This window comes from Corythoichthys intestinalis, chromosome 7 (genome assembly GCF_030265065.1).
Source record: "Corythoichthys intestinalis isolate RoL2023-P3 chromosome 7, ASM3026506v1, whole genome shotgun sequence".
NCBI classification, from domain to species: domain Eukaryota; kingdom Metazoa; phylum Chordata; class Actinopteri; order Syngnathiformes; family Syngnathidae; genus Corythoichthys; species Corythoichthys intestinalis.
In genome coordinates this window covers 34880815-34908814 of record NC_080401.1, presented here as the reverse complement: position 1 = coordinate 34908814, position 28000 = coordinate 34880815, and the positions used below count along the sequence as shown (strand labels likewise).

The 28000-nt window shown below is 39.8% G+C and overlaps 2 protein-coding genes across 3 annotated transcripts in view; one reads left to right on the top strand and one right to left on the bottom strand.

The window, feature by feature from the left end:
• The window catches only part of ralgps2 (Ral GEF with PH domain and SH3 binding motif 2), a 125894-nt gene that overhangs the window by 42621 nt on the left and 55273 nt on the right, over window positions 1–28000 (bottom strand). The gene's annotated exons all lie outside the window — the stretch shown is intronic.
• On the top strand, window positions 17–27996 carry angptl1a (angiopoietin-like 1a). The gene is made up of 6 exons (XM_057840158.1): window positions 17–291; window positions 17706–17956; window positions 22017–22637; window positions 24424–24617; window positions 26798–27068; window positions 27149–27996. Exons 2-6 carry the CDS (start codon window positions 17767–17769, stop codon window positions 27334–27336), a joined length of 1464 nt encoding a protein of 487 aa, XP_057696141.1. The 5' UTR covers window positions 17–291; window positions 17706–17766; the 3' UTR covers window positions 27337–27996.

Genomic DNA, 28000 nt, shown 5'->3' with positions numbered 1-28000 from the left:
CTCCTCCTCTTCCCTCCCTCTTTAAGTCACCCCTATCCTTTGTGGAAAAAGCGGAGGCATCCGTCGTCAAGAGTTCATTCTGCGCAAGAGGCCGGCTTTTGAACCTTGGCCTGGCAAACATCTTTGGGAAGTAGTAGGCCTCCGTAGTTAGGATAGGTTGATTTTGTAGCAGAGCTAAAGGAGAAGAAGACGATAGAGATGAATCCTGGACGCTGCTGCTGGGCGAAATCACAACACGGCGCACACACCAAACCCTAACTCCAGGACACGCACTTCACCGCTCAGAAAAAGGTACGAGTGTATTCTCCTTGCTCTAATTGTGCATGCACGTGGAGGCAGTCTGCAGTTTTTGTGCCTGGAAGCTCCAGACAGAACTATTTAGCAAGACTAATCTTCTCTAGATCGGTGTCAGGCACAAGAACACACGTGATCCCCACCATGACATCTGTGTCAATTCAGGCCGGGATTCACTTGAGAATCATCAAGTGACATTTTAATATGTGGCTGCCTAGCAGCAAGGGAGAGAAAAAGCACAAAAGGAAGGAAGCAACATTCCTGCCAAAACACTTGAGGAAGGTTGACCCGATCAAATGGGGTAGATAGGAAGATGTTTTTTTTTCCCCTTAAAGGCACAGCATCACCTGAGGCTTGGCTCCTCTCCAGGTTGAATTTAAACATTAGCGCAAAATACTGTGATCTCTCGCTATTTAAAATGACGACATTGGACTACTTGTGAAAAATATTCAACACAATGTATGGAATTGCTGTGAACTACCAGGACAGAGAAAGGACAGGCTTTTAGAAATCTTCGGATCATGAGGTAGGTAGACCTGGCGTACCAAGAGTCAAGAGAAATAATGTTCATCCATAGCTCTGATAAGTCTGGAAATTGAGAGCGTAAGGGAAGATGCAGATGTTAAAAAAGGGGGAGCAGTAGCTTGATAAACATCCAGGACATTCCTGCCTTCACCTGAGACAGAGTTACCGCAAGCTCAGGAGTAGTTTTCATGACACTTGGGAAGCGTATGACAGGCTGTCAGTACCAGTTGGCGGGAAACTGATACTCACTCAGGTTGGTGACCTCAAAGTCCGACCAGAGGCCACGTATTGAAAACTTGCTAATGCAGATGTCCAACAGACAGCTCCAATGGGCTTAGTGACTGAATTATACTACTTGCAGTTCAGTCTTGGTCAACGTAGCTGCATTTTATTGCCTTTCCATTGAAAAAGGTCCAAAAATCCATGTCAAATAGCCAGCAACAATGATCGGTTATATTGAAAGATTGAACAAAAACACAGAACTATCTGATGATTGGTTGACAAACCCAGAACCAGAATTTTCAAATGTGAGGCAGGCATGTGTCGTTCTCCTCGGGGTTGTGTGGGTTTTTTGTGGAAAACTCAAAAACATGCGCTTGTTTGATGATGCCCGATGATTTGCTGGCAACTCGTCCAGGGTATATACAGTCTTGCGGTCAAAGCCATCTGGGAGCGGCTCTACATCACCCTTAATAAGGACAAGCGCTCAAGAAGATGTATGATGAGTACTAATGGCACAGGCAGAGGGGATGAAGCCCACGTTGCAGTTTTACCACCGGTGTGACAGCAATGATGGGACGGGTGACAAGTTTAATCACTTTCACCCGTCGTTCTCCCGTAATTTTGTGGCAAAAATGATTGTCATTAAATGAATCGACAAATTGATTGATCAGAAAATATTTTAGATCAATCTCGGTGATAAGCCGTGCCATATTTAACCTACCATATGGATATGTAGATGTAAACGGACTTGTTTAGCGGATTTAAACAGTCCCATAAAAATAGTCCAACGTTGATAGATCTCAGACTACAGTGATTCCTCGCTACTTTACGCTTCAAACTTCGTGCACTTATTCCATCACAGATTATGAATGAATAAATGCAGTATTTTATAGAGCTGTCCCGATCCGATTATGTAGTCTCTCACTCACGCTCCTGCCGCTTTTCTTGGTCAGGCAGTGCATTGCAGTTGTTTATTAAAGGTAACGATAATTAACAGACTGTTAAGGTTTGATCTTGCCAGAGACTCTTGTAAGCAGAGACTTCAAAGCGCCGCAAGGGTCAACATGTTTAACTTGCTAAACAGTTGCTACTTTGCAGTTTTTCACTTATCGCGGTGGGTTCTGGTCCCCATTAACCGCAAAAAACGAGGGATCACTGTATATTGTTCGTTGTTGTAAAGCACTTTTTAAAAAATTTCAGTTTTTTCTAAAGGGCTGCATAAATATATTATATTTTTTTGAACGACTGCTAGCTTACTGCTAGTAGACGCCACTGTATAAAAACTAGCAGTTAAAAAAACAACATAAAAGACAAGTTTAAAAAAAATCCGAAAAGAATCAAGATTGGACATGAAAAAAAAAATCCTTGTCTTTTTTGACCAGATTGCTGAGCTCAATCGATGACTATTTTTGTAGCCGATAAATCCTTTAGACATTGTTGACCTCACAATTTTCCAAACCTTTTAGCTACTTAGTAGTAACTACTCTTTATGATTATTGTCTTTATATTTTCAGGTTTATATGTTTACATTTGTTTAAATAAATAAAAAAATACGGCACATGTAAATATTCTTTTCTCTGATTTTTTTCTATATTATTTTAATTCTAAAAGGAAATAAAACGTGAATATTCTATGATTTGTGTAATACAAATTATACAATACAAAGTTTTCGCGGTTAATTGTAAATTAAAAAGAATTTTTTTTCTCTTTTTTTGGCGTGTTCAATGTATTTATTCAGATTTAACAGCATTGCAAAGATATATATATATATATATATATATATATATATAATGTTTTGCCTTTTTATACATATGTTTTTTATATGTATATGTATAGTTTTATAAATGGTTTTTAAGCACTGAAAATGTAATTACTGTATGAGATACATAAGAAAACTGATTTGTACATGTACACATGCACATATATATCAATTTTTACATAAAATACTGTATTTTTAAAAATATTTTTATTGAAAAAAATGTACAATAGACTGAGGGTGGGAAGTTTGAAGGGTGAAGTAGCGAGGGATCACTGGACAGTAATACAAAAAATAATCTGTGATTAGTCGCATATCAAAATAATTGTTTTAAGTCGCAAAAGACATGGGACACAGCCAAGGTCATTAAAAATGTATTTGAGAGATTTTACTTAAAATGTACACTCAAAAACCAACAACCTTGCACTAAAATAATAAGATGTAAACAGAAAATGAGCACATGGATTTGCAGTGTAAATGCAGTATTTTTTATAGCTGCTTGGTTGTAATGAGAAGCATGGACACAGTTGACAGGACAGGTCATCGCAGGATTAGTAGGAGGACAAAGAATGTGAGGTTATTCATGGAAACCTTCAACACAACACTAGCATTTACACTCACTCCAGGATGAATATGCGGTGAAAAGAAACAATACCAGAAGTGAATCCTTAAAATTAAGGGGTTTTAATTCTCTTCCGTTTCTCCACTCTAACCTGGATCCCCGGACGGCTCGAGGCACAACTTTCAAGGGACAAGCACTATATTACGTCAAAAAGGGGGAACCCGCCGCAAGAGGCTCCAACAGTAGGAGTTTCCAGAATTGATCAGGTTTTAATACAATGTCTGTGTGTGTTTAAGGCAACCACACAGGAGGTTGTGTGTGTCCTGCAGTGATGGAGGAGGGTGATGGGAAATTGCAGGGTCCTTATCCTGACAGAGTGTGACGGACAGCAAGTGAGAGAGTGCCTTATATGAACTGCCATGAAAGCTGAATGGTGGCAATTGGGCTCCATTTGCCACCATTCAACTTTTGCCAAGACTAGGATGATTGAGAATCAGGAGCCAGCAAAGATACTCACACTCTGTTCTAAGGATACGTTGAGAGTAAAACTACAAAAAGAAAAAAATGCTCATGTTCAGTCAGCGACAGGAACTTCTGAAGGGTGGCGTCCTAGTATAATGTCCGGGACTTAACCGGAATGCGGCATGTATGAAAGCAGCTTGTTAAAGTGATGAAAAGACTTGTTCTTAAAAGATAAAGTTATTATTAGTTAAAATAATTTGATATTGAAAACCTCTCTTGATGTTTTCGTTTTTTGCAATTTGTAAAATTAGTTTAACTAGTAGGTCGCCATTGTTGTTGAAGTCGCAGGGTGGTGACATCACATAGGCTACGTTCATACTACAGGTCTTAATGCACGAATCCGATTTTTTTGTCATATCTGTTTTTTTGACGTGCCCGTTCAGACTGCCTTTGTCCATTGAGACCGTTCAAATATTACGCATGCGCACTAATTCGCAGTCCGACACGCGCTGAGCAAGAAGACCCGCATACGCAGAAGCATCAAAACAAATGACACATGTCATCCGTCATTCCAGGGATATCATATTTTGCTTTTCAAAAGGAGGACACAAATAACAGACATAAATAATCCCCGTTTAGGCTTATATTCGAAGTTTATATCGATCGATAGCATGCACGCACTGTCCGTGCATGTCACATACACATACGGGCAGTTTGCCCCGACTCTCGGCCGTGTAGGCAATGTTGAAATATTGCTCACTTGGAACAGAGAGAAAACTGAGCATTCTCAGGCTTATCCTCAACCCATTTTTTTAATTTTTTATGATTGTTGTCAAGCCCAGCCCTTCCCCAAAAGCAGTGTTCACTGCAAGCTAGGTGCTAATAACGCACAGCTACATCGCTACGGTAGCGTCTCTCTCGCTATTTGATGACGTAATTGCTGCATGAAATCTGATTTGGGAGAGTGGACAGTACAGACCGCCGCGACAGTCTGGAAAAATGTGGCCCAGATCGGATTTGAACCACATACGAAAGTGACCCAGATCGGATTTGAAATGGTCCAGTTCTATGCGACTTGTCACGTTCAGACCGTCAAGTTAATGCCTCACTCGAGTCGGAAAAACACGAAAAAATCGGATTCGTGCATTTAGACCTGTAGTATGAAAGTAGCCATAGTAAAGCTGCCGGGCTTCCACAGCATGACTCTAACGATATAAACATCTCATCTGTTCAACCCTTACAATTTGAGCCCGAGAGGAGCATTAATGAGTATGACAGCACTGTCAATATTTCACAAAACGAGCAGCAAAAGCAAAATGAACCGGAATGACTTGTTGAGAAAAGCAAAACGGTGTTCTGCCAAAATGTGCTGCACCAGCGAAACGTCTTACAAGAGGCGAATTTGACACCCAAAGTACTACCATGTGCTTTCAGCTTGTTATGTTTAGATGCATACAGAAAGAACATACTAAAGATGCCTTAAGAAAATACTTAAACATAGTAATGTCAAGTAATGGTGGCTTAAATGTGCTATCTGACTAATGTGGTCAACAAATCATCAATCTGCTTTAAAGCTACCACAAGAAAACATAATGCTAAAAAAGTATGAGAGGGAAACGCATGCAAAAGGTATTTTGAGGCAATTAAAAGGGATTAAAAGACTCAATAAAAACACATAGTAAGTACTCGCCGCTTTTAACCGATGAGCACATGTGTTGGACTTCTTGCCGCGTAGAAGGAATTAAAGTAACTCGGTAGTATTCGTCAAGTGGCAGTGACAATCTACGTCATCACCCCGAGCGTCCATTGCGCGCTTAAAACATGGCACCCCCCGTAGGTCAAAACGTACTAAATATTATAGATTTCTAAATCAATGGCAATATTTTATATGTTCTAATAACAAATTTTAGTAAAAGAGAACAATTGTGTCGTATTAGAGCCTACAAGTCTTTCAGTCAGAGGTTCCCTTTAAATCCCGGGTCACAGCGCGAAGGCTGATGACGTATACTGTATATCGTGGCAAGCCGATCGCCATTCCCTCTTTCTCCGCAGTAAGATGAAAAACAAACATGGCAATCATCAACATGGCAAACTAGAGGGATAGCAAAATTAAACTGGAAACATAACAAAATTAAATTGTAACTGGATCTTAGCGCTGAGGAAGAGACAGTCAATCATCGATCTTTGGAAATGTGTGGTATATTTTGTTGCCGATGCCGTCCAAAAATGACATAATGTCGTGGTTCTAAAATTCCACACGCCGCCCTTCCCGCACAGAGAGTGTCGAGTCGCCAACACAGCACAAATCTGAAAGTGTCCAACCCGGATAATTGCCAGTACATCTCTCCATGTCTGAAAGCAATGACATGGGTAAATCCCGCCTTACATTACGCCGGAATTTAGCCGGATATAAGTCTAAAAGGGGCTTAAGTCTTGCATATGGGCAAAGAAATCTGAATTAACCTGCAGTGCTAACACAGCCAAAGACTCACAAAATGTGGCCTCCAAACCGACTGGTCTTGAGAGATACAAGTTTCAACACCAGCTGTCAATGGTAGAGAATGATTTCCGTACAGTAACCGACTCTTTGTGCTTTGTTACTTTCCACTACTGCTTACATCAGCCAACTCTGAATCACAAAAGTCAACGGTAAATGCTAACTAAATAAAAGTATCTACACAAGACAAATCCTATGTTTGTGCATTTATTCAAAAAAAATGGAAGAGTGGGTGGGAGCAGAGGTGGGTCCTCACAAAGAGCAATTGATTGAAGCAGCAGATGGGTGTTGGCGGGGTGAGAGGGGGGTTAGTTCGAGGAAGGGTGGAGCTATACCCTAATCCAGTGTATCGACCTCTGACCTGACCATCAGCCAACATGTTTGAGGTTTACCTACTAGAAAAATTAAAACAGATTTGGGGTGAAGGAGCTGCCGGTCCACATTGTTGGGCTACTAAGGTGTGCTACAACTCAGTAGCCAGGCCACAAGACATCTTCTACAAAGTGAGCCACTTAATCTGAGCAAACATCTCCATTTTACCCCCCACCCCCATCTTTCACTTTCTAATCCCGAGGGAAGGCTCCGACAAGACCGCTGGCTCACGTCCCGTTCAGCGAAGAAAATCCTTCGTAGCACCATTTTTTAAATACATCACACATGTGGCGTTTAACAGCAAGACGTAAAACACCACCGCTCATACAGCAACACAAAAGCATTTTCCATCGCACGCTGGTGGCGAAGGCTAATCTCTTAGAAGGTATTTTTCATTTTACATCGCTGCATTTTTGTGCTTGGAAAGGTCAGCGTGCATGCTGTGCTCAACTCACATCTTGGGTTTTGTCAGCTTATCATCACTTTTTCTCCCCTTCTTCCACATTATTTGGCAGTTAGTGTTGAAACATCTGTGTCAGTAAGCTGTGGGAGGGAGTTCATTTGTATGTAGCACAAACAGTGGCTGGTGACATGATGTCGTAATCAAATACTTGGATGACAGCTGGAGACTTTTTGGGTCTCTAAAATTGCTCATTTGTTGCAGATTTCAGGGACCTTTTTGACAAGTGGAAAAATAAAAAATCCAGGGGGCGGGTGGGGGGGGGGGGGGGGGGTTTAAACTGAGAAATACTGTACAGGGGCAATAAAAATACATACATTTTTCCCCAGGTTACAGCGTTTGTAAATCACCCAAGACAATAAGGTCTTGAAAGTATATAATCTGATGGTCGGAAAATGCATTAGGACTTCAGAAATGAACTATTGCATCCATAAATATGTAATGAATCACTGGAGTCAAATTCAAGGCTCGGGGGCCAGATGTGGCCTGTTAAATAAATTTTGGTGGCAAATAAAGTACATCTGTTTCATGTTTCTTGGCTATGTTGATTAGCGCCCCCCCCACCCACCCCCATTTTTAAAGAAAATGTATCCCATATTTTTCTAATATACCCTAATTTTCGCACTATAAGGCGCACCTGACTATAAGCCACAGCCCACCAAATTTGGCACAAAAATGGCATTTGTTCATAGATAAGCCGCGCTGGACTATAAGCCGCAGCTGTCCTCACTGTATCATGGGATATTTACACCAAAAGATATTAACCGGTACAACCTTATTTGACAGCGGCATCATACGACCGACTGTCATAAGACCAAATGAACCATCATTAAACTTTGAACCAGTTACTGCAAAGCTTTATTGCTTCAAGAAGCTTCATTTGGCCATCACTGCTCCCTTGGGGGAGACAGTCTACCTCTGCTGCCACCTGCTATTGACTGTTGTCATCCAACATGCCTCTTAGCATGCATTGCAGTGCTACAGATGTAAATAATCAAAAATCATGTTCTTTGCTAAATATTTCTTCAGTTATTGTTCCAATTGATTCATCAATTGCTAGTTATGGTATTTACTGACACTTTATTTGACAGTGGTGCCATAAGACTGTAATTACACAATCATAATTATGACATGTCTCTGTCCTCAGCATTCATGAATACTTATAACAGATGTCATTAAGTGTTATCCGGCAAATGATCTCACTTTTGAATGGATGCAAAAGATCCAAGATGGACAAAAATTGAGTTAGTGACATAATTTGCCAAATGACACTTCATGACATAAGCATTCAGTAATGTCCATGATAGTGTCATTTCATAATTTTGATGATCTTATGACAGTCTTATGACACCGTTGTCAAATAAAGTGTTACCTAAAAAAAAAAAATCAACAAATAAGCCGCACTGGACTATAAGCCACAGGTATCAAAATGAAGGAAAAAAGTAGCGGCTTATAGTCCGAAAATTACGGTAAATAATAGTGATGGGCAATATGGAAAGAAAAATCATCCTTCACAATATGGGACATTTCAAGGCAAAATAACGATGTGCCATGATTAGGTATATTTTAATTATTATGATGTGCTACCTCCCAGTTCAAACGGATTGGACGTCTATCACCGTCAATAGCACTGAAAAATGATCATTCACGAACAGCCCTCAGAGTTCAAATGGATTTGACATCAATCACCATCAACGGCAGCTAATAAGTTTCATTTATGCACTACTACATGTGTTTGTGTTGTGTGGTGATTTATCACACCCCTGATTTGGTGGTATAGGGACATCTAGCAGCCATCCCGCATAATAGATTTTTTTTTAAAAGTATGTGTGTAATATAGTATTGAACATTACGATAGAGACAATACTGTCGTAGGAATTTTTGTGCTGTATCACGTCATATTGCCTAGCACGAATATTTAATGGAAAACAAACTGCAGCTGTGATTGCGTATATGTAATAATAGGATTAGGCCCTCTGTGGGAAGGAACCCCTAACTATGATGTGCCCCACAATGAATACAAGTTTGACACTCCGTCATGGTTCAAGTGACACAGTGGTGATTTACATCTCCCATGTGACTCCCCCTGCAAAATGCATGGAATTGGAAAACCTCCTAGTGAAAGTTTATTATTATTATTATTTCTTTACAAATGGAGACAAAGAGCCCTTATGTGATTTGGCTGCCTGTCATTTTAACTGGTTAAAATTGAAATTTTGTCTACAATGCTGGCTTGCACAAACAAGTTTTACCTAAACAACACAGAAGGTGATATATAAGTCAGTCATTATCCATAGTCATAGGCTAAATTGGAATTGGATATAAATTTACACAGCGCACCAGTTTTCGCACGAATCCTGACTTATGTCTGACTTTGTGTTGGGGTTTTTGTGTATGTGTGTGTGTAAACCGGGGGATCAGCAAAGAATCTGGCCTCTTCATAACTCATTAAACATTGATTATGATGTCATCTAAAAAGTTTTTCCATCTTCTTGTAACATATGCAGTTTTGCTTAATGAGCTAATATCTCAATCTTTTTTTAAACCCCTCAGACATGCACAAACTATTATTTCTCTCCCTTATAAACCAAAAACATTCTCCTCTGCAACCAGCAACACATGGAAACGTTTACATATTGTACCAACATACGTATATACTGTATGTGCAGGAAAACAACTTAAAGCATCAGGGAGTCCAACAAGCTACTACCAAAGTCTCTAATTATTAAGAGAAGGGGATGGGAAGGAAAAGACCTCACCTCCTGTTCATGCTGTCTGAGACAAAGAGCCACATTCAGTGGGAACAAGTAGGGTGAAAAACCTTTAAAAGGACCATAAATATCAGGAACTACTTGGCTCGCTGTAGCACACACATCTCTCCCAAGGCCATTTTTCACTCTGTCAAATTGATTAAATGGGTTACCTCTTGTTACTTCCGCAAAGTGGTCTTCTTTATGTATTTTCTCCTTCAAAAAACATCCTGGACTTTAAGGTGTGACACAACAGCTATATGGCATATTTAAAAAGTAATTACCAACACTGGGTAATCATTGCTTCGTGTTAAACCATGGGTGGGCAATGTTTCATTTCATTTTCAGTTCATTGACAATTTATATAACCAAAAGTCCAGTAAATTATAGTTGGTGTTTTATGTGGCTCCCTAAAATATGTATATTTGTACATTTATATTACAGTTTCATTGAACTTTTGAACAATTGTGTACACAGGATTCAACAGGTTAAATTTAAGAGCACTTATACAGCCAACTTCACACACTCACAAAAAAAAAAAAAAAAAAAAAAAAAAATCAAGCCCCTTTCACACACACCAGGCACCGTTAAAATCCCCGGATTTAAACATGTGGCCCTTATGTGTGAAAGCAATTTCCCTGGTCGACTGACACCACGAGTCGCGTCTTAGTATAATGTCCGTGACTTTCCCGGGAAGCAGTATGTGTGAAAGCAGGCGTTAAATTCTTGGGTCACAGCACGAAGGCTGATGACGTAAATATCATGATGGGGCGATCGTCATTTCCTCTTTCTTTGCAGGAAGACAGAAAGCGGCAAACAAGCATCGCAATTATCAACATGGCAAGCTGGAAAGAGCCAAATTAAACATAAAAGTGAAACATAATGAAATGAAATTGCTACTGGGTGGTAAAGCCGAGGAAATTTGTGTTTGTTTTTTTTTTTTTTTGCTGGTTTATGCCGACCAAAAATGACGTAATGTCCGGGTTATAAAATTGCGCCAGCCGGAATCCCTGCACAGAGAGTGCCAAGTCGGTAACACGGGACAAGTCTGTGAGTGTGTCCAACCTGTGGTTTTCCTAGGATATCTCCCAATGTCGGAAAGCCATGATACGATGAAATCCAGGGTCACCTTTCACGGGAAATTACCGGGATATGAGTCTGAAAGGGGCTTCAATAACCCTGCAGCTATTGATTATTTTAGTAGTCGATTAATCGATGAACTAGTTAGTTCAAATAATCGTGTAATCTGATAAGGAACATAAAAAATTAAAATACCTGACCTGAGACTCAAATGGTATGAAAAAAATATATAAATAAATAAGGATATATGTACAACAAAAGAACAATTGGCTAACTTACATAGCAAAAGTACGTTAGTTTAAATGCTATAAAAGTCCAACTTTTTTTTTTTACAATGCTCTTAACAAATAGTTCAAACACATATTCCCACAAAAAATGCCAAAATGTACCTTGAAACTAAATTACAAATGCATTAAAAACAACATTGGCTCAAACAAAAACTTAGCTTATGATGGTCTTAACAGGGAGGAGCTGGATACAGCTATTTGAAATGAGGCAGACTAGAGGGCAGTGTATCCACCCATATCAATAAAACTAAAGGCAAACACTTTCAAAACAAACCATTACAACGCTACTTTAATTAAACGAATACTCGAGGCAGCAAAATTTCATTTGAATACTTTTTTTCTAATCGATTACTCGAGTTAATCGATGAATCGTTGCAGCACTAAATAACTGAATAAAATTTCTTGCAATACAATTCAATTTAAAATTTAAGGACGGTAAGGCTTAATAGATGAAATTCAAAGCCTTTTTAAGACACCTTCAAGATTAGTTGATTTTCAGACTTTTTAAGACTTTCAGAAATCCTGTGTACTGTACATCTTGCTTGAATAATTGTTTGGGAATTTTTTTTTTAAACAAAAAATGACCCAACCCTCTATCAGTTTAAACCTTTAGAGGCATCCGACTATTTTTGGACATTTAAAAAAAAAAAAAAAAAAAAAGCCTTCACCCCCCTCATAAGGTTCTGGTGTCCACTGACACTATGTGGACATCACATTTTTCGTCGCGTATGCCACAATAGTAACACTTGGTACACAGGTGTGGTCAAGATGAAACAAAATGTGACGTTCACATACATTGACACCAGGTCTCAATTAAATATATTACTAATCAATAAATTATAAATCAATAAAATGTTTTTTTTTATTATAATATTAAAATTCCATAGTATTTATTTCTTAACCAGCAATTGACAACAATAAATGTCCAATTCATTTACAATTGGGGGACTGGTTGTGAATGCTAATTTTCAATTCCATTGATAGCTAACTAATGCTTGCTTGCCACTCAGTCAAAATGGATTAGACGTCTAGCGCCGTCAATGCCAGCCAATAAGTTCCCTTTTGTAGGGTTAAAAATCAAAAAGCTTGAGTTTGCCCACCACTGTGTTAAAGCGAAAATGACTAAAATTCCAAATGACCAAAAACCGTGTGATCTGAAGTACAAAGCAAGTAGGTGACACACAAAAAAACATTAGTTTCTTTCATGAATATGCCAAAAACAGCAAAGTAGTTGAATGAAACCACCGTGCAGAAATGGCAAGCTGGGAGGAGAAGCCTGTTAATAACTGTTAGAAGGTTGAGGACCCGGCTGTGCACTTAGAAAGACTTATGGCACAAGCCCTGTTGCCAAAGTACACTGTAAGGCGGGCGGGGTTGGAGGCCAGCAGCGGCTCCTTTGTGACATGCTGATTTTTGATGCTTTCACAGCTATGTTATTGAACATGCACATTGAGAGTGACGAACAAGGCGAGTGATGGAATCGATTCTACTGCTCGAAAAATCTGAATCAAGTTCCTCTTTGTATGCCAAATTGCATTCAGTCTAAGTGATTTAGCAGAAACCGCAAAGGGGAAGAGTGGGAAGACAGCAGAATGTGTGATTACAAGCAAGGAAATGGACTGAGAAGTGAGTGCTAACTCGACTAAGGTAAAAGGGGAATAGTCTTATCATGGATGAGAGGCTATGGTTCAACTGAGGATCAGTGCGTATACATTCCTAGAATCTGCCTACCAAATTTGATCCTGATATGTCCACGAATAACACAGGAGTAGCCAACTTAGCTTTTGTCGTTTCTGACAAGAACAACAACAAAGCGAGTGACCTTTTGAGCCCTCCTTCTGGGCAGCCTAAAAAGTGTGTCACAAGTACAGTATAAGAGAAAATGACCATCTTTACTGTGTGAAAAACAAACACCATTAACATTAACTTTGTGCCATACACCGAGTCAGCGTCACACGTGGTATGTTTCATGATTGTATAGTTGTAAAGATTTTTTAAAATCAAAAGCCCTGTCTTGTTTTTATTGTTTACAGTTTGAATCTCACCCAATAAAAAAAAAAACACAGCACCAAAGTCACTATTCTGCTTTTTTCCAAGAAAATGCTAACGTATTTTTCAGATTGTAAGTCACACCTGAGTATGACTCAGAACAGCCAAAAAATGCACAAAGAAGAAGAAGAAAAAACATAAGAAGCACCGGAATATAAATAGCATTCTGTATGGAATTATATTTTATCAGGGATCACGAACAAACATTACATGTTTAGTAACCCCCCCCCCCAGAAAAAAAGGACGACAACAGGCAAAATAAGCCATAGTTATTCCGAAAAATGGCTTGTTGACTAAAACTCCTGATCTCACGAAATCCAAATGAGTCTATATCTTCTTCATTACTCACCCAACTAGAAGAAACGCATACACCTACAGTAGAACCATCTTCTCACAACTGTCAGTGTGCAAAAACAAAGTCAAACCACAGTATACAGTGGGGCAAATAAGTATTTAGTCAACCACTATTTGTGCAAGTTCTCCCACTTGAAAATATTAGGCCTGTAATTGTCAACATGGGTAAACTTCAACCATGAGAGAGAGAATGTGGGGGGAAAAAACAGAAAATCACATTGTTTGATTTTTAAAGTATTTATTTGCAAATCATGGTGGAAAATAAGTATTTGGTCTATACCAAAAGTTCATCTCAATAATTTGTTATGTACCCTTTGTTGGCAATAACGGAGGCCAAACATTTTCTGTAACTCTTCACAAGTTTTTCACACACTGTTGCTGGTATTTTGGCCCATTCCTCTATGCAGATCTCCTCTAGAGCAGTGATGTTTTGGAGCTGTCGTTGGGCAACACGGACTTTCAACTCCCTCCTCATCCTGTGGCGTCAAAATGATAACAAGAACGGGAAGCAAAAATCCCAGAACCACACGGAGGGACCTAGTGAATGACCTACAGAGAGCTGGGACCAGAGTAACAAAGGCTACTATCAGTAACACAATGCGCCGCCAGGGACTCAAATCCTGCACTGCCAGACGTGTCACCCTGCTGAAGAAAGTACACGTCCAGGCCCGTCTGTGGTTCGCTAGAGAGCATTTGGATGATCCAGAAGAGGACTGGGAGAATGTGTTATGGTCAGATGAAACCAAAATAGAACTTTTTGGTAGAAACACAGGTTCTCTTGTTTGGAGGAAAAAGAATACTGAATTGCACCATACCCACAGTGAAGCATGGAGGTGGAAACATCATGCTTTGGGGCTGTAAAGGGACAAGGACGACCAATCTGTGTAATAGAACGAATGCATGGGGCCATGTATCGAGAGATTTTGAGTGGAAATCTCCGTCCATCAGCAAGGGCATTGAAGATGAGACGTGGCTGGGTCTTTCAGCATGACAATAATCCCAAACACACAGCCAGGACAACAAAGGAGTGGCTTCGTAAGAAGCATTTCAAGGTCCTGGAGTGGCCTAGCCAGTCTCCAGGTCTGAACCCCATAGAAAATCTGCGGAGGGAGTTGAAAGTCCATGTTGCCCAACGACAGCCCCAAAACATCACTGCTCTAGAGGATATCTGCATGGAGGAATGGGCCAAAATACCAGCAACAGTGTGTGAAAAGCTTGTGAAGAGTTACAGAAAACGTTTGGCCTCCGTTATTGCCAACAAAGGGTAGATAAACAAAGTATTGAGATGAACTTTTGGTATTGACCAAATACTTATTTTCCACCATGATTTGCAAATAAATTCTTTTAAAAAAATCAAACAATGTAATTTTCTGTTTTTTTTTTTCCCACATTCTGTCTCTCATGGTTGAGGTTTAACCATGTTGACAATTACAGGCCTCTCCAATATTTTCAAGTGGGAGAATTTGCACAATTAGTGGTTGACTAAATACTTATTTGCCCCACTGTAAGTCAATTCTCTACTGGATGGCCCAGCCAAACTGACCGATCAACTTAAATACAGTAATTTTTACCACTTTCTGATCATAAAAAGGTGTTTTGGGAGAAAGAAATGCAGACGTTTCTCACAAAACAATATTCTGTGAGTCTTGATTGAACAGTCGATGTCAATATTGGGAGGGGGGGGGGGGGGAGATTGGCAGTAAATGTATTAATAAAAAATTTTACAACATTTTGTGAGAGGCATCAGTTACTAGCGTTTTTTTGGCTATTCCCGGCAGATCTTATGTCGGTTTACTGCACTGCTGCCGCTTAAGTCATTCCCAGCATTCGTCTCAGCGCTGTCAACTAGCCCTCTGGAAAGATTAGTAACTCATCCGAATACTCACACATGCGACCCATAGTCGTAATCCTGTCCTTTCTTAACATGGATCCAAGGGATGGGGGCGGAGAAGTTGTTAGAATCCCTCAAAAACCACAATAGCGTCATACGGGTAGACACAGAAGGGACCAGGTTTCATCGTCTTTGCGATGAGTCAAGACTGTCTGTCAGGAGCGGTGCCGCCAGATTAGAAGAAGGAAAGACGAAGGCCAGGGAGCTAAATGGTGTGGCGTCATCGTTGTTGTGCCAGTTGTTTGATGAAAAACAGAAATAGGATTAACACTACATGTGGGTAAAGACTACTTGGTGCCTTTGTTAAATGCTCTATGGTTCGTTGACTCATGGTTTAGCTGGATTTGTACCGCATGGGTCAATTAAGATGATTGTACATAATCATCGTAGATGTTCAGAATTCAGCAATTGTCTGCATCCAGTCTTGTTCGAGCAGTCAGATTGCGTTACAGCAGCTTCCTCAATTTTAAACGTTTAACTAATAAAATGTTGACTCAACAATTCAACAGTAGATGGCCAAAATTGTAAAGGAAATTTAATATCTGTGTGCTGATTTTACAGCAGTCTGCGGTTGTCTTTACATAAACAAGTAGTTAATTAGAGACAGTGGTGGTGAGATTAGATTTAAAAGAACAATGAAACCAAACAAATGTATAGAAAAGGAAACACGCTGGGCAATTGAGTTAGCACTAAGGAATGCACGGCTTGAACACTTTTAGGGTTTTGGGACTCAAGTTTACATGTCATAGCAAAACCCAATGACTGACTAATATGTTTGACATTTTAAGATTAACATGGCAATGAGGAGGCATTTTTTCCCCAATCCTAAACGCCTCTGGCAAACCTATCAACAATCGTGAAGTGATATTCCACTACTTGTTTCAAATATTAACATTATACACTCCCAACTTATTAAAATGGATACCAAATGCAAGGTTGTTTGTTTTAAACTGAGACCTTTGGCGACATGAAGCGCCGATGATTGCCCAAGGCCCAGAAATTAAAGATTGCGCCAGCATTCTTGCTTTCCCTATTAGTTTTGCATTCCTTCATAATCACGTAGCTGGTCCCAAAAGAATTTATTTAATACCAATAATTAGGGATAAACAATAGAAATTCAACTTGTGCGTTGTTCTGAATGTGTAAAAAGATCTTCTGCTCAACTCATTGGCTGCCACTGACTGCGCAAGGGGGCGCCCCCTCCAAGTCTAAATGGATTGGACATCTCGTGTAAAAGGAAAGTGAAAGATGAACATTCACAGTTTTCCTAGTTTAAATAAATTGGACGTCTATCTTTGTGAATGGCAGTGAATGATTTCACAATTATCTATTTATGCAACGTATATGTACGTAGATTGTAAAAACCCAACAACAAATGGCTATAAAAACCTCAGATTTGTGTGATATTGTGAGAACATTATATCAGCTTTCTGTTCAACTAAAGGGGTCCAGATTTCGCAAAGAGTTAGTCACTTAATGAGTCAGACAAGATCGTCATCACTTCAGTATGCATTTTTTTTTTGTGTTCTAGCATGATTTATTTTTTAAACATAAAATATGTACCTTTCCAAGGAAAGCCAAGTAGGTGAATAGGTAGCAAAGACAAAGCTCAGTCATCAGCTGCCACACATTGGCTCTTAACCTACAGGCCCTCAGATATACAGAGTGCCTGAAAGTGGTGGAAGTAACAGATGCAAAACAGACCTCCTGTTGGCAGGACATCCATGTGTGTTCTTTCAGGTTATTCCATGCTAACAAAACTTAAACGCTGACACACTTCTTTAAACAACCACTCACTGAAATGCGTCAAATAAGGTCTCTGTAAAAGCCAACAGCCCGGTCGTAATCGACTTTGGTGTGCACTCTACACTGCGGCTGCTGCATTTTTGTCACAAGCTATTTATGAGAGCTATCATTGCCCAAGTTCATTTTACATAGTAATGCGTCATATTTAATTCGTAATTGATAGAGCGCTTGGGTTAAAGCAAAGGTAGGTAGTGAGGAGAAATTGGTTTGTGATGTTTTATAGGTTTCCAGTCATTATATTTAGGTAAAGCAGATGCATTTTATTGTTAATTGTTTTTGTAAACCACCAAATTACGGTTTGAGAAACATTTGACTTTCAAGATCTTATTTTCTTGCAGGCGAGCCTGGGGGGGCTTGGAGGAGGAGGGTTGGCACAAGTAGCTGTCCATCAAAGCAGCAATGGGGGGGCTGATGTGGAGCCTGTGCGCCCTACTCTACCTCTCCCTGTGGGAGGGAAGTTCCTGTCAGAGTTCTGGTGAAACCCGGCGGACTAAAGAGACATCTCTTCACAGAAGTAAAAGAGCTCCCGTAGATCCCGATGTCAAAAAGTGTTCCTACACCTTCCTGGTGCCTGAGCAGAAAATTACAGGTGTGAAACTTTGGTAGTTTTTACAGGTCGTTTCATTATAGGGGGAGCTAACCAATTTCATCTGTGCTGGTTGCCTTCTAACATTGCATCTTATCCAAATATCATCAGTTCACATTAATGAAATTCCAGCTATTTATTACCATAATTAAAGGCACTGCAATACGTGAGTACCCATCTTACACAGCCACAGAACATTTTAAGTTCCACCCCATGAAATTGTAAAAAATATTAGGGCTGCAGCTATTAAATATTTTAGTAATCGAGTAATCGACTGAAATCCTACCGATTAATCGAGTAATCGGATAAAACATTTTTTAGGTAAACGGCAATTATACATATACATGAGAAAACAAGACATTTCATCTAATATTGAACCATTTTCAGTCAATCAATGTCTTTATTTTCGATGTACATTGTTGAAAACAGCCAACAATTACCTCTCAGATGTGAGTAGAATTAAAAAAAAAAAAAAAAAGACCAATTCACAGCTTTCACTCCGAAAACTTTTAGATCTTATAATATATATATATATATATATATATATATATATATATATATTAAATGTAATTACACTTGATAACACACGTTACTTAAAAGTTAGGTGTTTTTCCCACGTGTTTCAATTGAATTTCCATTTGTGTCAAGCCATTTTTAAGTTCTAGTTAAGTTTTAAATTAGTCTAAACTGTAAGTCCTGATAGGATTTTTTGCAGTGTTCAAAACAAATGTATTGTAACATATCAGGTTATAATATGGCGGGGATATTTGCATGCGTTCCTGAATGCACCGGGTGATGTGCGAGGGTGAGGGAGGTGCGGGAGAGCAAGAGACGTGCCTTCCTGTTGTTGTTGTCATTCCACAAGTTGCCAAAAAAGAAATAATTGCAACCTAACGAAGCGGGTGACTCTTTGTCAACGTTACAGTATGATACCTGCTGTATTGGAGCACATTAGGGACCACTGCTACTTGGTGTTTTATCCAGCAATGACTACTGAGCTAGAATTGACAGTTAGCTGTATCATATTTTCATTTTACACCTTCATCACTCTACAGCGCTATGTATTCACAGAACCCTTTAATGCCAGCAATTAGAAGCAATCATCAAAGAATCCCAAAATTTGAAAAATAAGGTCGTAATGAAACCTTTTTTTCAAATTTGTAAAAAGAAAAGTCCAAATGAATATGTGTAATAAGCACTCAGATATATATAGATATATATATAAAACCCTTGCTAAATCATGTTTGTTTTTTAAATGGAACCTGCAGATGCATGTGTTGACTTGCATCCATATTTTTTTTTCCAAAAAGAAATGTCAAAATTCTGAATTAGTCTCAAAATCATGAAATTTTAGGTGTATCAAATGTGATACATTTGGCAATATAGGGTTAAATAAAGCCTGTATGTAAGACAAGTTAGCCACGCATCGACAGCGGTCTTAATTAATAGAAACCTAGCCCTCCGCAGGGCTAACGTTACGTGAGCGAGTGACAGTAACGTTAATCTTATTTATTAGCGCTGAGAAGTGTACTGCTTTAAGATGACGGCTGTTTACTAACACCGCTGACTCTGTCATGATATCTATGAGACGTATCAGATGCTACTTGTTATCACCGTAGCAACATGCGGGCTAGTTACAGCAACGTTGCCGTAGTTTGTAGCGACTGTCGGCTGCAGAAAGGTTATTTATAAATTTTTATTGCTTCTTCCTCTACGCACGTGACATCAGCGCATTGTCCCGCATTAAAAGTAGGGCTGCCGCTATCGAATATTTTAGCAATCGAGTAATCGACTAAAAATTATATCGATTAATCGAGTAATCGGATAAAACAAATATTTTTTTTTAGGTAAAGTATACATGAGAAAACATCTAATACTGAACCATTTTCAGTCAATCAATGTCTTTATTTTCAATGTACATTGTTGAAAACAGCCAACAATTGCATCTCAGATGTGACTAGAATTTAAAAAAAAAAAATAAATAAATAAATTAAAAAAAAAAAAAAAGAGAGACATTCACTGCTTTCACTCAAAAAACTTTTAGATCTTATAAAAAATATTACTCTTACCTAAAAATGCCATTATGCTTGATAACACACATCACTTAAAAGTTAGGTGTTTTTCCCACGTGTTTCAATTAAATTTCCATTTGTGTCAAGCTATTTTTAAGTTCTAGTTAAGTTTTAAGTTAGTCTAAACTGTAAGTCCTGATAGGATTTTGAGTTTTTACAGTGTTCAAAATAGATGTATTGTAACTTATCAAGTTATAATATGGCGGTGATATTTTTATGCGTTCCTGAATGCACCGCGTGACGTGCGGGGTTGAGGGAGGTGCGGGAGAGCGAGCAACGTGCCTTCCTGTTGTGGTTCTGGCGATTGCGTGTGTGTCGGCTTTGGCAGACAGCAGTCTTGTGTTGGTTGTTCCACAAGTTCCCAAAAAAGAAATAACTGCAATCTAACGAAGCGGGTGACTCTTTGTCAACGTTACAGTATGATACCTGCTGTATTGGAGCACATTACGGTCCAGTGGTACTTGGCGTTTTATCCAGCAATGACGACTGACCTAAAATTGACAGTTAGCATTATTAAGTTTTTGTTTTACACCCTCATCACTCCACAGCGCTATGTTTTCACAGATTCAATAAAGCCTGTATGTAAGACACGTTAGCAATGCATCGACAGTGGTCATAATGTATAGAAGCCTAGCTCACCGCAGGGCTAACTTTACATGAGCGAGTGCTTTAAGATGGCGGCTGTTTATTAACGCCGCTGTCTCTTTCATTTCGCATCTAGTTCAACATACATGTGATATCTACGAGACGCATCAGACGCTACCTAATGCTACCACGGTAGCATCATGCGGGCTAGTTTTTAGCAACGTCGACGTAGTTTGTAGCGGCTGTTGGCTGCAGTAAGGTTTTTTTTTTTTTTTTTAAATTTATTGCTTCTTCCTCTACGCACGTGACATCAGTGCGTTGTCCCGCATAAAAGTAGCCCGGGCAAAACGTGATGCTTAGAGCTGGCAAAATTAAACGATTCCTCGAGGCGAATAAAATTGCTCGGATCAGTTTTTAAACCCGAGTTACTCGAGTATTCGTTTCAGCTCTAATTAAAAGTAGTCTGGGCAAAACATGATGCTTAGAGCTGGCAAAATTAAACGATTCCTCGAGGTGAATAAAATTATTCAAATCAGTTTTTAAACTCGAGTTACTCGAGTTGCTCGAGTATTCGTTTCAGCTCTAAAAAATATACACACAATGTACACTTCCTACGGGCAACACACAGCCTAACCAGTCCCTCTCATGTTGTCGTAGCTCCCGCTCATGCACTACATTTGCAGTGAGATGATGTTGACTCTGCGTTTAAGCATTTTTACATGCCACATGCATAACACTATAACACTCTTTATAGGAATATAATTACTTGACCCAAGACCCATAAAAATCCTTGAAATGCTTTAAATCCTTTGACCCCTTTGAAATGAATCAAATCAAAGAGACAATGGCAACACCTCGTGGTGGAGATGGGAACAACGATTTGTGTCGTATCAATATCACAACAAAATTAATTATCGGGCCATCCGTTGAGCAATCGCTGACCAACACGCACTGCCCCAGTAAGTTTGAAGACCGTGCGCGACGTAGTTCTGATAAGAGGGACGATGTCTTCTAGGAAACCAAAATTATTCTGTATAGTTTGATATCTGGAAACATAAGGCACCAGGCAACTTCTGGGTGGCAGTAAGTAAGTGAACTGCACTGACAAGAACTGAATACGATGACAAAAACTTACTATGTATGGGGTTGTGCTGCCAGTTACACCCCAAAAGATTTTGTTCAGCAAAATTTATCTATCAGAACATGTGGTGAAAACACAGTTTCCCCCAAAATTGACCTCACTTGTCAACCAACACTTCAAACATTTAAACTACAGTGGTTGAGATTCATGACATTTCTCCATTGTTCTAGACTGTTTGTTGACTACTGGTACCCCGGGAGGTGAATGCTGAACAGAGCTGTAGCTGTTTCTCACTTCTCACTATTCGCACGTCATGTTTTATCAGGTCCAATCTGTGCCAGCTCCACGGGCCCCGAGCCAGACAAAGACAGAGTGACCCGCATGGACCTTGCAGACGTGCGAGAAGTACTGAACAAACAGCGGCGCGAGATCGACACGCTACAGCTGGTGGTGGATGTGGACGGCAACCTAGTGAATGAGATGAAGCTGCTGAGGAAAGAGAGTAGGAACATGAACTCCAGAGTGACCCAGCTCTACATGCAGCTGCTGCATGAGATCATCAGGAAGCGAGACAACTCCCTGGAGCTGGCCCAGCTGGAGAACCGCGTCCTCAACGTGACCTCTGAGATGATGCGTCTGAACTCCAGGTACAGGGAGTTGGAGGCCCGCTTTGCCAGCATGGCTGGGGTGGTCAACAACCAGTCCGTTCTCATCTCAGCCTTGGAGGAGCACTGCCTGAGGCCCGTGGGGCGCAGCGATCTGCCTGCGGTACCTCCGCTGGTTCAGGTGGTGCCGCAGAATATCCCTGTCAACAACCGCTTCACCAATGAAATACAGCGGGACCACAACAACCAGGCTTTTTCGCGAGGATCACGTACGAACTCGCCCACTCCAAGCCCCTTTGGAAATGAACCTCCGCCGCCGCAGGGAACACTCACTTCTGACGGTGAGTACCTGTTACATACGAGGAGTGGCGGTCCTCTATTTCCTGTGTCCTGACATCCAAAGCCAAAACAAAGGCGTGCATCCAGCAAGGAATGTTTTTAAACCGGCAAGACACAAACCCTATAGAGCATGCATTTTAACTGCTAAAGAAGAGACTTGAAGTAAATAAAAAGCAGTTAGATGTCAATTTAGCTTGCAATTGATCAATGACAGTTCAATCATGCGTCTCCCATGTTCGTTTTCATACATTTTTACAAACTACCATCTCAAATATTCTTTTAGCGTGCAGACAGGAACATTTCTGATGTATCCTTGGCATGTGAGTGAGACAGTGAAATCATCCAGTTCTCTACTGGGCCGCTGAGCATATGTACCCAATTACGCCAGATTTTGGTCCAACAACAAGAAGGAAATAAATCATCTAGCCCTACAAATCCTTATAGAGGTTTGAACATCCAGTAGACATGAGCATATCTTTTATGACAAAACACAAGAAAGGGGTTGCATAAAAACCTGAGCATCCAAACGCAACATTAAGGGTGTTCTCGGGTTATGAAGAAGTTTTATCCCAACAGCGCAGACATAACTGGAATTTGTATGCAAAAGGGAATATGCTACAGTCCATTACGTTAATATAAAACAGAGAGATTCCTTGTTTTACTTGAGTATAGGTGGTTAAACAAACATCAATATTGTCATCATCGCTTTCCATCAAACAAGGTTAGGTAAAGATCACTTACAACAACTGGCATTATAACTAAAACAAGTCTTTCATTTCATTGTCTTTACAGTGCACAGTGGTTGAAACAACCATTCTCACCATACTGCAGTGACAGTTAGGATGCCAGAGAAAAGGTCATATTTCACCCGACCAAACGCAACATCAACCACTAATAGAATCTGGTCCGTGCACGCTCACGACTACTATAAATACACATTAGTCGACCACAGTTTGGACTACTTGAGACCCTTTTTGAAACCGCTGTGGCTTTGCGGGTGGATTTAGTTTGAAGTCTCAACATCGCAGAGCCTGTGTTTGTACAAAGTGATGTGACATTGACATAAATGAAGAGCTACTGGCGAATGGGCAGGAGATCCATCAGTAGAAAATTAGAAAGGAGATTATGGCAGAAATACTGAGACCTTACAATGGGTCCTGGGGTGATCCAGAACTCAGCTGAGAAAATCATCTTCTAGAGGCCTCTAGGCCCCACACATAACACTCACAAAAGGGCAAATGAAGGAAATGCGAATAGATGATTCAGCTGCTTTTGCTTTGGCACTAGCCGCTCACTTGTGAACATTCATTCACATAACAATCAAAAATGTGTTTGGATGGCTTTAGACGACAGGATGTTTGGAGGGTTGCAGCTGAAAGCACTTGTTTTGTTTTGCAACCCCTCTAGACACGGATATACTTTTTTCCCCCACCAATTACTTTGTCTCTTTTTTTGCTAGAGGTAGAATACTTTTAAGATCTTTGGCACTAAAGTATCAGGAAAATGTATTCAAGTGTATGTTTTTGTAATGTTGGGAAATTTATTTCAATTATTTATTTATATTATTTTATATTAATATTTGTTTTGGATTCATTTTAGATTTCGCTCTAAAAATACATTCTTTTTATTACTTATTTTGATGTCACTGAATTATTATGCATTTTATCTTTAAATTGGCTTGCATTTTTGCAGAAGTTTGGATCCTAAAATGTTTTATTATTTTGGGAGGAGTTTGGGGGATGGAAATATGTAACCTGGATTTCATTAATATACATTGTTTAACTTCAGGTCCATTCAAGGACTGCTTCCAGGTGAGGAAAGCTGGTCACACCACTAGTGGGATATACCTGCTGAAGACTGACGGAAGCGAGCGTCTGATCCAAGTATGGTGCGAACACGGCCTCGACAACGGCGGCTGGACCGTGTTGCAGAGGAGGCGAGATGGCTCGGTCAACTTCTTTCGCAACTGGGAAAACTACAAGGTATGCTCCAATGGTGGGATTAAAGTAAGAAAGTAAACGCCTCAAGTTGAAGTTACTGTGACAAAAATGATGCAGGGAAAGACGAGGACAAAGTGGTAGGCTCTTGCTCAGACCCTAATGAGGAAAAGTGCTATAGAAATCAGCTGGATGTATGGAGGGTTCGTTTCGAGGCCATCAAGCTAACGCATGTTCCGTGACTGTAAACAATTTAGCTGCAGATTTTCAAAAAAACTGCAGTTGTGGCCAGGGACCGTAACGCAAATATACAGAATTAGTAAAGAGCCAGCAGGCTGAGACAGAAATGCGGCATGTTTTTATCCGTCCCCATGTGTCAGCTTATTTGCTTCACAACTTCATTGTGATACATAACCCCCTTCAGAAAATGTCTGCCCTGGGAGCTTTCAGCAGAGTCATAAAAAAACAGTACATTAAGAAAACAAACTCTCTGTTTGGCAGCACAGCAAAAAGGCATCTTAGCGCCTATAATGAAATCCCGACTGATGAGCTTTAGCTTTAATAATTATAATCTGCAAGAGTATGACGCTTCTTTCTGTTTACTTGATTGGAGGACTCGATCTTTTTGAACTCTTTGAGACGATCGAATTAGTTGCACTCTGCATGACTTGTTTGTGATTCTTAGGAGTTGATTGGCCCACCGTGACTGCAAAATAAAATGGGCTCACTTGCTGGGTTAAGCGATAAAACGTCGAATTATCAACTGGTAACCAATAGAGCTGGACAAAAGGGTTCATAATTAAACAGAGGTGGGTAGTAATGTGTTACATTTACTTGGTTATATTTAGTTGAGTAACTTTTTGAGGAAAATATACTTCTAAGAGTAGTTTTATGAAGCCATACTTTTTACTTTTGCATGAGTAGATTTGTGAAGAAGAAATGCTACTCTTACTCCGCTACTTTGGGCTTCCTCTTTATTCTATATATTAGATTTTATTCATTTATTTTTGCCAGATATGTCAACAGTGGCGCTACCAGTTTCACCAATGAGACGTTGCAACAATAATCACTTGACTCCATTTTACCACTTGGACTCAAGCTTGCCGTTCTATGATCACGCTGGCCTGTTCAATCAGGCGGCATCTTTAAAGCACAGTAAAAAATTTAAGCATTTGTAGAGCTGCCGTCATCATGACTCGAAAGCGCTGATTTTAACCTCTTTCTCATTTTTTTGGGGCACCGATTGACCACGGATTTCTCATTTTTTTGGGGCACCGATTGACCACGGAGATATGATCCTTTTAGTTTCATAAGAGGAAATATGTTTTCCCACTAGTGAGCACTCATGCTCGTTGAACAAATGATGCTTCATTTCTGTATTTTTTTTCTCTCGCCAGAATTCAATGATTTTTTTTTTTGTATTTCTTTGGCTTAATGTGGTAATGTAGTAGGGTATAGCCTCATATTTGTTCAAAGCATAATAATAACAGTTCATATCAATTAAAAAAAAAACACTGTTAAAAAACTGCGATTGGCTGGCAACCAGTTCAGGGTGTCCCCTGCCTACTGCCCGTAGTTAGCTGGGATAGGCTCCAGCACCTCCGCGACCCTCGTGAGGAAAAGCGGCATGGAAAATGAATGAATGAATGAATGAATGAATTGTTTAAAAAATAAACAACGTAAGCAGTTACTCACATTGTTACTCATTACTTGAGTATTGTTTACACCAAATACTTTTTTACTTGTACTTGAGTACATTTTTTGGATGAGTAATTTTATTTTTTTTACTTGAGTAATATTTTTTTGAAGTAACGCGTCTCTTACTTGAGTAAAAGTTTTGACTACTCACACCTCTGTAATTAAAATATGTTGAAAAGGGTTAAATAGGGTTAAATTCTGATTTGGAATTTTTCCCTGCCTTGCTTGTTAAACAAATATAATAATAATAATAAAAGAAACGTCATTATTGTTTAAAACAAATATAATAATAATAATAAATGTCATTATTGTTCTATGTAGCTTTCTGTCTCGACTCCCAAAGCTATTTTGTTTGCAGAAACTGAGGTTGCAAGTTGACCCCAAAACACACACAAAAAAAGATAGAATGTTACAAACTGGTGCAGAGTAGGGGTATTATCTGGTCCCTCACCAATTTCTGAAAATCTTTTTTTTTTTTTAATGTACAACATTGAACACTGCCTTACAAAGGTCATATGCCTTCGCAGAGAGGCTTCGGTAACATTGACGGCGAACACTGGCTCGGTCTAGAGAATATATACAACCTGGGCAAGCAGGGTGACTATAAACTGATGGTGGAGCTGGAGGACTGGAATGGCAAGAAGGTGTACGCCGAGTACGGCAGCTTCCGCCTGGAGTCGGAGAGCGAAGGCTACCGTCTAAGGCTGGGGGCCTACCAGGGCAATGCTGGTGACTCCTTCACTAGCCACAACGGGAAACAGTTCACCACGCTGGACCGGGACAAGGACGCGTTTTCAGGTAATTAACTGTGGCAGAAAGGGGAAGCTCTCTCTTTTCAAACGAAGGCACTAATTGCCACTACTGTGTTCCTCCTCAAGGAAACTGCGCCCACTTCCACAAGGGTGGCTGGTGGTATAATGCGTGCGGCCAGACCAACCTGAATGGCGTCTGGTACAGCGGTGGAGTTTACCGCAGCAAGTTTCAGGATGGGATCTTCTGGGCTGAATACGGAGGGGGATTCTACTCGCTCAAATCCGTGCGCTTGATGATCCGACCTATTGACTAGAACCTCGCTACAGTGGCTCCCTGAATTCCGTTGTCTTATTCTATTTTAAGTATCCCTCAATAAACACTGTACGAGGATAAAGACTGACATTTAAGGAAGAGAAGGAGGAATGTGTTTTTGCAAGGACTGAGGGATTCTGAGCATCTCTAATGCAAAAAACAACAACAGAAACTTTCAGGACGTCAAAATTTTAAATTAAAAAAAATATGTGTCACTTGAGTGTTAATCTAGCCTAAGGCTCCCGGGACTATCAGTATTATTTGCAAGTGTCCCAAATGACTCCTGTTGGAAACAGGGAATAGGTTCCTTTTTTTCCCCAATATGAAAAATGTAATTCTCAGGATCATCTTACCTATGGAAGTACTGTCTATATGGAAGGTTAATTAATAAAGTTGAATATTCATATTCCGTGTGTCACGTTATATCGGTCATTTCAGAATCGGAGTACAATTTGGCTTCAAATTTTTTTGATAAATAAGCCTTCACTTCCTCTGGTTTTCTGCTACATATTCATCAAAAATAGGTAATAAACTCTTAAAGGCTTGATTAGCTCATCTTACAGATCAATGTTAACATTTTTATGACAAGATTTATGAATATCATCATCACAGTAACAGGGTTGGAAATCCGTACTACTGTTAGCCTTTTCTCAGCAGTCGAAGCG